General features: G+C 50.8%; 1 protein-coding gene across 1 annotated transcript; it reads right to left on the bottom strand.

Moving 5' to 3' along the window:
• Positions 1-4,694: 4,694 nt before the first annotated feature.
• LOC103601456 (suprabasin-like) lies at positions 4,695-10,352 on the bottom strand. Its single transcript, XM_008585871.1, has 7 exons — positions 9,894-10,352; positions 8,022-9,686; positions 7,731-7,892; positions 7,443-7,622; positions 5,918-5,983; positions 5,756-5,800; positions 4,695-4,873 (listed from the first exon to the last, which is right to left on the bottom strand). Exons 1-7 carry the CDS (start codon positions 10,257-10,259, stop codon positions 4,850-4,852), a joined length of 2,508 nt encoding a protein of 835 aa, XP_008584093.1. The 5' UTR covers positions 10,260-10,352; the 3' UTR covers positions 4,695-4,849.
• Between the last annotated feature and the right edge of the window lie 675 nt (positions 10,353-11,027).

Below are 11,027 nucleotides of genomic sequence, written 5' to 3'. Positions count from 1 at the left end.
AGACCCCATCCCCCGAGCTAGATGCTTCCCTCTTTCCTTGGTCAGGACCATAGGGCAGGAGGAGGGGCCCTGGGCAGAGCCCTTGACTCAAGGACTCGTTCCTTCCCCGACTCCCTCATTGGGTGCAGCCTTCACAGTGTTGTTTATCTGCCCTGTCCCTTCTCTTTCTGTGACTAATATTTTTCTTTAAACCAACTTACTTTCTTACTTAATATTTTAAGAGGATACTTTATATCACTACTGTAAGTGGAAGGCTAGGATCACTTGCCTGTAAATAAAAAGTACTGGAAAAATATAGTGAGAAGCAAACAAGCGTATTACATTAAGCTGGCTGCAGCCCCTGTACCCTCTTTGTTAAAAAGGAAGATTAGCAAGTAGGAGAGAGGTGTTCAGGCACACAAGCTTGGAAAGCAAGTCTTTCTCTTTAACATAATCAGAAAGCTTAAGAGAGAATGGAGAAGAGAGTAAGTTTCTCACTGTGTGATTCAGAGTTATTCAAAGCCATGTCCGTGAACCGCCTAAATTCTCCCATGCCACCAGATCCCGTGTTCTACCTTCTGGAAAAAACTGCCCTCAGATATGTCTGGGCCTGTGGAGCCACCTCAGGTCAGTCTGAAGGCATATTTATTAAATACCTATTGTGAACCAAGTAGAATATTAGGTGTTTTCACATACATGGCTTTGTTTTATCCTCACTATAACCTCGAGGTCAATGTTATTCCCATTTTACAGATGAGGTAGCTGAGTCCCAGAGTGGTTAAACCTCACACGCAAGATCATATGTGAAAAGATCATGGTAAAATGGAGCTGTCAAAATTTGACTCAGGTTGTCTCACTCCAAACAGCGTTTTCTCCTACGTCACCGTGCCTCCGTGTTCTTGTACATAATAGCGTCCGCAAATCTGACATGCCCATGTCATGTCGAAGGCTCTCTGGTTTCCGCTTTTCTCTCTAATTCACTACTTCATCCGCTCAACAGCTTACTCCGTGCCACGCCTATTCCAGGCACTGGGGACACAGCATGGAACAAGGTCAGCAAAATCATTCTCCTTGGGGAGCTCTCCTTCACTGCAGGGGAAGCTTGACAAAGAGCACGTCAGGAGGTAAAGAGCACTATGTGGGGTGAGGGAATAGAGACGAGGGGAGGAATTTTAAATAGGGTGGTCAGGAAGGGACTCTTTGAGATGTGACCTATGAGCTGAGACCTGAAGGAAGTGAGAGAGCAAGCCGTGAGGGTATCTGGGGATAGAGTATTCCAACCAGGGGAAGAGTGCAAAGGCTGTGAGACAGGAGCCTGCTAGGTGTATCTGAGGACCACGGTGGCTGGAGCAGGGGGGAAACAGGAGGCCAGATCCTGGGGCCTTGGGAACAATTATGAGGTCTTCAACTCTTACTGTGAATGAGGTGGAACCAACTGAGGACTCTGAGCTGGTGCAGGTACTAACGGGATTCCTCTAGAGAACAGACTGGGGGAATTGGGGAGTATAGAGATGTGGGAGAAAGCTTCAGGGAGGGAATGGCTGGACTCAAGTATAGTGGGAAGAGAAGGCCTTGGGTGATGTCTCTGCTCCCTTCTCTGGGGTCCTAGGGCCTCAAACTGGCATCTGCAGGCTCATCTCAACTATAGTACCTATTCTGGAGCCTAAGTTCAAATCCTAGCTCCGTCACTTACTAACCGTGATCTTAACCCATCTGTAAAGAGTTTCTTCATCTGTAAAGAGGGGAAATGTGAAGATTCACTGATGGAACACATGTAAAGAGCCTAGAAAAGTGCCTGGTGCACAAGAGCACTTGGTATATGTTCTTGGTAGAGTTGGATGTGTTGCTACTGTTGAAATGCTTTCTTGGCAGTTGTTTTATCTTGAGACACACACCCGCCCATCCACACGTCCTGAAAGGACCGAATGCAGAGGTTTATTTTTAAAGAGGACTTATGTTGAATAGCCCTTTCCCCTTCCTGAGGGTCACAGGGACACATAGCACCTCCTAGCAGAGATTACCAGCAGGGAATTGGAGCCCTGCCATCACCTCTCACTAGCTGGGTGGCCGCAGGCAACTCTCTCCCTTCCTGGAGCTTTGTCTTCCTCTTCTGTAAGGGGCATAATCATGGTACCTGCCCCATGGGGTGGTTGTGAAGATGGAATGAATCATGTCTGTAAGTGCTTGGCACAGACCCGGTAAGCATCCAGTAAAAGATGGCTGTGAAAGTCCCACCCAAACTCCCTGTTCTTCAGCATCTGCAGAAACTGGCCCTTCCTCTGTTTGTTACTCCCTGGCCTAGCTCCACCCATCTCAGGCAAAGCAGCATATTTCTTGCTCACACTTATTCCACAACCTTTCTCAAGTCTGCTCAGGCAGTGGCCTCCCCTCTGCTAGTTGCCTGACATTTGTGCCTGGCCTCGACCTCACCTCTTGAACCTCTTAGTCTAGGAGTAAGTGGATATTAAAGAAGTAATATTTGCAATATAATTACAAATTGTCATAAGCAGTTTGAAGGACAAGATCAGGGTGGATGAGAGATAATGATGAGGGTAGACTGTTGTTCAGGTTAGATGGTCAAGGTAGCTGAGACCTAAAGGGAGAGGAAGAGCCAGCATGGGGGACAGAGAGCCATGGAGAATATTCCTAGTAGAGGGAACAGTAGACAATGCCTCCAGGCAGGAGAGAGCTGTGCCTCTTTTACCCTTCAAAACCCTCTCAAAGCTCTCCTTTTCCAGAAGCCTCCCAGGATTGGTCCTCGGTGCATATTGATGATCCCATATCTCTTTGGTACCAGCAGGACCCCCATCCAAGCAAACCCAGCAAGAAACTGTGCATAAAAATAAAGTCAATTAAAATGTTTACTTTATAAAAGTATGATTCCCTTGAATATTTCCTTTTCAAAAACAGCCACTGTAGGATTCCTTCAAGTAGCGACTCCTCCAGTACATATGAAGTGATGTCCAGTGAGAGTAGACCCTTAGTAAATACCTGATATGAATGAATAGTTATGTTAACTAAAGTGCAGCAAACAGATGTCCGCAGTTTACTCGGAAATGCATCAGAGGTGTACTGACAGGAGGCTGGATATTAGCCATAGATAGACATGTGATAATGCACGTGTAGCAACATTAATGGTGGAATCTCAGTGGAGAGAATGCAAGTGTTCACTGTAAAATTCTTTCATCCTTTTGGTAAGCTTGAAATATCTTCAAAATGAAATACTGCATGAGGAGGAAAGGAACATGTGTAATAAAATGATGTATTCTACAAAATAAGGAAAAATGCACTGAATATAAAGTGTCAGGAACATCACCTTGTGCAAACGCAGGTCCCTCCCCTCCCTGGTGTGTCATTGAGTTCTTATTGATGCATTGCTTTGTTTTTGTTTGCATATTCTGTTTATACACCTTGTCTCCCAGGAATACTGTAAATCCCCCAAGGGCAAGAACACTGTCTTTTATTTTTGGTCTCACGATTGATGGAATTTTGGATCTGAAGCAATGACTGTATCCTTCCCTTCAGACACCTCGCCACCCTTTATAAAGGAGGAAATTGTGGCCCCTACAGGGGGAATAAGCTGCCTACAGGCACCTATTCCTGATTGGAAGGCAGGTCTCCGAGGCCAGTGCTTGGGAGGTGTTACAGAGATTTTACAGGCAACTGTGAGAGGTAAGGTTCTGGCAATAGACAGGCAACCAGATCCAGGCCTGCTGCTTTCTCATAGGTTACCCTGCAAGTGCCCTTGCCCCTCTGAGCCTCAGTTTCCTCATCCATACAATGGGGATAATAAGAGGACTTCTGCTTTTAGGTTGTGGGAGAATTAAATGGTTACAGAATATGAATAGCTTTTTGCATAGTACCGGGACTCTAGTAAATGTTCAGTATGTAATAGTTGCTGTCATTATTCCTCTGGGCTTCAAGTGGAGCACAGATCTGAAAACTGGGCCTTCTGTGTCTCCATTCATGTCTTTGGTAAAGAGGTCCTCCCTCCTGTCATCAATGTGTCTTCCACCAGAAACTTCTATCGTCCTGCCTTCTCCTTCCCATGAGAGGATCTCTCACGTGTATCTCTTTCCTCCCTTCTTATTCACTGATTCTCTCTACCTACAGATGCCTACAGAAAAAGACCGCTGTGTTTCCAGAATACCTCTGAAGCTCTTAGGCTACAGAATATCTCCACTTACTATGTAAACTTGGTCCTGTTTCTTAAGTTGTGCAAGCCAACACATGCTCCTCTATAAAATGGGAACGATAACAGTACCTCTGACCTAATGGGTGGTTGGGAGGATTCGGTGATGTCATGCATGTAAAGTGCCCTGCAGGGAGCCTGACATGTCTTAATTGCACAGTAAAGACAAGTTACTATTGTTATTCCTTTGGCACCACACCCCCAGTGATGATGCTACCCCCTTGGGCTCCACCTAGGCTCTCTCCATTCTCTCTCTGGTATTCTGTCCCCACCATTGGCCTGCAGTGGCTTTCCCTTCATGGGTGCTCTTCCCAGCTCCCAGCAGTAACTCTGCATACTAGCAAAGCATGGCTTGTCCCTAACTGCCCTCTTAGGACTGATCAAACTGAAATCTCCAGCTCAGCCCATCCTGTGCATCAGACCCCCAGCTCCTTCAGCAAAGTAACAAGAAAAGACAAGTCTCTCCCCTTCATCCCACACCACCCACTGCCCATCCCTCCTTAGGGAGCACAGTGGACCATGATGAGAGAGCACAGTGTGTCACATTTATTCACAACTCTCAGTGCAGCCCCCTTAAGGGACCCCATAAACCTATCCCCCCATCCCCAGCTCCTCCAGGTAATTTCAGCTGATGTGACAACAGGAACATTAGCCTGCTCTGCAAGCCAGGGCATCAGTTTAGGGCATGATGTTGGCGACGCTCTGGAAGAGAGAAGGAGAGAGGGAGTGAATGCAGGGTATACAGTCATGAGGAAGCCTCTGCTCCCAACTCCCTTTTGAGAAGTGAGAGGGAGACTGCGATGGCCCAAGAATTGTTTATGTTCTGGGGAATATCTTAAGGAAGGAGACATCTAGATTTAGGAGGAAAAGGGAGCCAGCCCTCCCAGGGAGAGGTGCTGGGAGCCTTTGCAGAAACCAAGAAGCCTTGTCTGCTTTACCTCAGAGGATCCTCTGCCACCCCCATAGTCCAAGGATAAACAAGGGTGTGCCTTTCGGCTGTTACACACCCTCACCCCTGTGCCCCAGTCTCAGGCAGTGGATATACTAAATGCAAAACAGAGAGCCAGGACTTGACTTTGGGCCCACAGTGAGGACCAGGATTCCACAGGAGTCTTTACACTGGGTTGGGGGGAGATGGGGGGACTCTCAACTAGAGAAAGGACAGAGCCACAAGTTCCCACTAACAGGCACACTGACGCGAGGCAGCAGGGGCAGAGTAGCAGAGGTATTCACAGTAGGGTGGGGTAGGGAGGGAAGCCAGCTGGCAAGTGACAAGGAGAGATGATGGTTTCAGCAGCCCCTCCCTCCTTGGCTCCCAGATGCACAAGTGCACCTCGAGGTCTTTTCTGCCAGCTTGCATTTGCCTCAGTGGGAATGAAATGCACCCAAAAGATGAGAGCGGGGTGCGAAGGGCAGAGAGCAGGTGGAGAAAGGGAAGACCAGAGCTGGGAAAGTGGGCTGGGTGGTCTCTGCAAAGGCTGAGAGTCTGCCCCAGGGAAGCGGTCTGTGAACGGGCAGTAGGAAGGGCGGCGTAAGAGCAGATCTCAAGACACAGCTGAAAAGAGAAACCATGTGGGAACTTACCCTCCACAGAGCTGAAAAGTTGATGAAGGGCTTGTTGACCGAGGCCTGGAATTCAAGGACAAAAGGTCAGTTGCCAGGACCCGTCCCACCACCATCCTAGGGGACCTCCAAGTGGCCTCCACTCCCCCACCTCCGAGTCCAGGCTGCGCTGGGGAGACTTACTCCAGATGTCAATGTGGTGGTTGCGGCCCCTCCGTGCTGGCCGGTAGCTCCGCCTTGATGACCAGCCTGTGGACAAGATCAGACCTTCATTATAACCCCTTCACTCTTGAGAGTCCCCCAGGTTCCCCTGTGACCTGCTCCCCATAGGGTAACTGGGACGGGGGTGGGGGGCACAACCTTAACCCCCTGCTAGAAAGAAAACCCAAAGTCCATGTTGCTGTGGGAATTCTGTGAGAGATGGGAAGAAAAGCCAGGAAGGATATCTGCCTCCCCCTGACTAGTCTTCCCCAAACTCCCTTTTATTTTAGTTAATGAAATGCTGTCAGTCACTAAGATGGGGCCTGACTGGAAAGAGAACCTAGAGAACCCGCATGAATACCAGAACCATAGTTTAATCTCAGCCCTGACCTCAAATCCTGCCCTTCTACACACGACCTAGCCTTATGCCTAACTCAGGTTGATCCATGTCCTTAATCCTATCCCCAGACACTCAGCAGAGCCTCCCCATCAGAACTCTACCCCCAAGCTGCTGTTGGCAGCCTCAGCTTCCATAACAAGCTACCCTCTCCTGGCCTTTACTCAGCGGATACTGCAGTCTAACTCAGGGCCCTCTCGCCTCCCATGCACTCTTCTACACAGTCCCTTACTCCCCACCCACCCAGCCCAGGCTCCCTGCATGGCAGCAGATGTGTTTCTGGACCAGTCCTCAATATAGTGTCGCATCTTGCTGAGCCCAACAACTCCTCGTGGAGATGAGAGAATGGGGACCTGAGGCATACAGGAGTCAGCCTTCCGCTATTCCACAAGCTCCCCGCTTGGCGCCTGCTCTGTTGTGAATGGCGCTGCTTGCCTGGCCTCCAATGTCTGTTCCCTCTACATAAATGGGTGAGAGAAATCCTCCAGAAGGCCTCCCCTGATCGGGCAGTGTAGAGGAAGAGAAAGAACCCTCATCTGCAATTTGCCAAAACTGGGCATTAGCCACATGACTTTGGAATATCCCCTTAACCTTTCTGAGCCTCAGTTTTCTTATCTGAGAATCAGGGGTCAGCATCCTCATCCTGACTACCTCAGAGATTTGTTATGAAGATTGAGCTGGATAGGGCTTATCTCCAATAGACAGGGCTATTTAACGGAATGGGGCTTATACTCTGGGTTTTCTCAATACTCATGCTCTTTGCACCGTAATAGATCTTCACCTCAGTAACTGTTTCCTGCTCCCCAGGAGAGGCTTCATGTTCCTTACTTTAGATCCCCTTAAAGGAGGGTAGCTCCCTAAAAGTAGAAATGGGTCCTTTCCACATGCCTGATATGAGGCTTTACAGATAAAATGGCTTAATCGATCTGACCATCTGACCACCAGCTCCTTTGTAAGGGAGATAGAGAAGGAGGAAGGGGAACAATTATATAGCTGCCTGAGCTTCTTTCACCAAATGAAGGCTATATGGGCTCCCCAGATTTCCCAAGGGTTTATCTTCTCCCTCCCCCAGCCCCCTTCTCCCCAGTTTCCCCACCCCTGTTCACCTACATTCAGCGGCTTGTTGGCCTCCTTGCTGGCTTGGTTGACCCCATTATGAATATTCTGCTGCAACCCGTCCACCTCCTTCCCGGCCTGGCCAGCAGCATGGTGGACACCTTGGCCAAGTTTCTCCGCTTCCTTTCCAGCCTGGCCAGCAGCTTGGTGGACCCCATGGCCAAGTTTCTCTGCCTCCTTCCCGGCCTGGTTGACCCCATTGTGGACATCTTGGACCACTTTGTCTGCTTCCTTTCCGGCCTGTTCAACGGCATGGTGAACTTCCTGGCCAAACTTCTCCACCTCCTTCCCAGCCTGGTTAACTCCATGATGGACCCCTTGGACCGCTTTGTCTCCCTCCTTCCCAGCCTGACCAGCAGCATGGTGGACTCCCTGGCCAAACTTGTCTACCTCCTTCCCAGCCTGATTAACTCCATGATGGACCCCTTGAATCACTTTGTCTCCCTCTTTCCCAGCCTGACCAGCAGCATAGTGGACCCCCTGACCAAACTTCTCTGCCTCTTTCCAGGCCTCGTTAACCCCATGGTGGGCCCCCTGGCCAAACTGCTCCAATTCCTTCCCAGCCTGGTTAACTCCATGATGGACCCCTTGAATCACTTTGTCTCCCTCTTTCCCAGCCTGACCAGCAGCATAGTGGACCCCCTGACCAAACTTCTCTGCCTCTTTCCAGGCCTCGTTAACCCCATGGTGGGCCCCCTGGCCAAACTGCTCCAATTCCTTCCCAGCCTGGTTAACTCCATGATGGACCCCTTGAATCACTTTGTCTCCCTCTTTCCCAGCCTGACCAGCAGCATAGTGGACCCCCTGACCAAACTTCTCTGCCTCTTTCCAGGCCTCGTTAACCCCATGGTGGGCCCCCTGGCCAAACTGCTCCAATTCCTTCCCAGCCTGGTTAACTCCATGATGGACCCCTTGAATCACTTTGTCTCCCTCTTTCCCAGCCTGACCAGCAGCATAGTGGACCCCCTGACCAAACTTCTCTGCCTCTTTCCAGGCCTCGTTAACCCCATGGTGGGCCCCCTGGCCAAACTGCTCCAATTCCTTCCCAGCCTGGTTAACTCCATGATGGACCCCTTGAATCACTTTGTCTCCCTCTTTCCCAGCCTGACCAGCAGCATAGTGGACCCCCTGACCAAACTTCTCTGCCTCTTTCCAGGCCTCGTTAACCCCATGGTGGGCCCCCTGGCCAAACTGCTCCAATTCCTTCCCAGCCTGGTTAACTCCATGATGGACCCCTTGAATCACTTTGTCTCCCTCTTTCCCAGCCTGACCAGCAGCATAGTGGACCCCCTGACCAAACTTCTCTGCCTCTTTCCAGGCCTCGTTAACCCCATGGTGGGCCCCCTGGCCAAACTGCTCCAATTCCTTCCCAGCCTGGTTAACTCCATGATAGACCCCTTGGACTACTGTGTCCCCTTCTTTCCCAGCCTGACCAGCAGCATGGTGGACCCCCTGACCAAACTTCTCTGCCTCCTTCCAGGCCTCATTAACCCCATGGTGGGCCCCTTGGCCAAACCTCCCAGCCTCATTCCCAGCCTGCCCCAAGGCATGGTGGATCCCCTGACCAAACTTGTCTACCTCTTTCCCAGCCTGACCAGCAGCATGGTGGACTGCCTGGCCAAACTTGTCTACCTCCTTCCCAGCCTGACCAGCAGCATGGTGGACCGCCTGACCAAACTTGTCTACCTCCTTTCCAGCCTGATTAACCCCATGATGGACCCCTTGAATCACTTTGTCTCCCTCTTTCCCAGCCTGACCAGCAGCATGGTGGACTGCCTGGCCAAACTTGTCTACCTCCTTCCCAGCCTGACCAGCAGCATGGTGGACCGCCTGACCAAACTTGTCTACCTCCTTTCCAGCCTGATTAACCCCATGATGGACCCCTTGAATCACTTTGTCTCCCTCTTTCCCAGCCTGACCAGCAGCATGGTGGACGCCCTGGCCAAACTTGTCTACCTCCTTCCCAGCCTGACCAGCAGCATGGTGGACCGCCTGACCAAACTTGTCTACCTCCTTTCCAGCCTGATTAACCCCATGATGGACCCCTTGAATCACTTTGTCTCCCTCTTTCCCAGCCTGACCAGCAGCATGGTGGACGCCCTGGCCAAACTTGTCTACCTCCTTCCCAGCCTGACCAGCAGCATGGTGGACCGCCTGACCAAACTTGTCTACCTCCTTTCCAGCCTGATTAATCCCATGATGGACCCCTTGAATCACTTTGTCTCCCTCTTTCCCAGCCTGACCAGCAGCATGGTGGACCCCCTGACCAAACTTCTCTGCCTCCTTCCAGGCCTCATTGACCCCATGATGGGCTCCCTGGCCAAACCTCCCAGCCTCATTCCCAGCCTGCCCTGCGGCATGGTGGATCCCCTGGCCAAACCTTCCTGCTTCATTTCCTGCCTGGTTGACCCCATGATGGATCACTTTGTCTGCCTCCTTCCCAACCTGTCCAGCAGCGTTGTTGGCCCCATGGATAAACTTCTCTGCTTCCTTTCCTGCTTGTTCAGCACCATTGTTGATCCCATAGGCTACCTTGTCCAAGCCGTTGTTGAGCCCGTGGACGCCCTTGTCCAACTCCTTGCCGGCCATGCTGCTAAGTCCATTAAAAACTTTCTCCACTTCCCTTCCAGCTTGAGTGATTCCATTATTGATGCCTTCCAGGGCCTTGCCCACCTCTCTCTCTGCTTTGCTCAGCCCTTGGTTGATCCCTTCAATGACCTTCTCAATGGGGTCATCGCTGGCTGCCCATCCAGGCAGGGCCCCCAACAGCAGTAGGAGGGAGCAAGAGCTGACCAAACTGGCAAGATGCATATTGTTGGGAAGGTGGGGAGGATGCAGAGAGGAGCCAGGGAAGCAAGGCTGCTATTTATCCTCTCCCTCCCGCCCTCTTCTCCACCCCCCATGACTCAATTACCCCTGTGAGGCACTGACTTGGTCCCTAGTCAAGGAGGTATTTCCCAGGGAGATTTGGGGTTGAGCAATGAAGAGGAGGAGGAAGAGAACGTGAGTCATAAATGGAGAAAAACCCTGGCATCTTCGCTCCTTGCCCAGCTCAGGCCCTCCATCCCAGAGATGGGTGTCTGCCCTTCCAACCACCTCCTGTCTCATTCCTTACCCACTACCCAGGCCTCCTCTGTCTTAAACCCACCTTCAATCACCCTCCATCCCTGGGACTCACTCCTCACTTCTCTCAGGAATCTAAGCATCCAGCTTCCTCTGCAGTGAGAGTCTAGAAAGATGGGAGGCACAGTTGGGAGGAGGGGAGAACTCTAGGGGAGCTGAGGGGGTCTTCAACCTTGTTCTTGTGGACCACCCCCCTTGCTTACTATGCTCCAGCCACACAGGCCTTCTCACCATTCTTCAAACACACCGAGCCCATTCCTGCCTCATGGCCTTTGCACCTGCCCTTCTCTCTACCTGGAATGCAGAACCCACTCTATACTTGCAGGACAGAATCCTCACTCTGTACTTGGCTCAAATGCCAACTTCTCAAAAAACCCTTCCCTGACCACCCCAACCATAACATGGTATTACAGTTATACTCTGTAATAGCATCCTTTTGTTTTTATAGCACTTACT

This window comes from Galeopterus variegatus, unplaced genomic scaffold, assembly GCF_000696425.1.
Source record: "Galeopterus variegatus unplaced genomic scaffold, G_variegatus-3.0.2 Scaffold3741, whole genome shotgun sequence".
Classification (NCBI taxonomy): Eukaryota; Metazoa; Chordata; class Mammalia; order Dermoptera; family Cynocephalidae; genus Galeopterus; species Galeopterus variegatus.
This window is presented reverse-complemented; position numbering and strand designations above follow the sequence as displayed.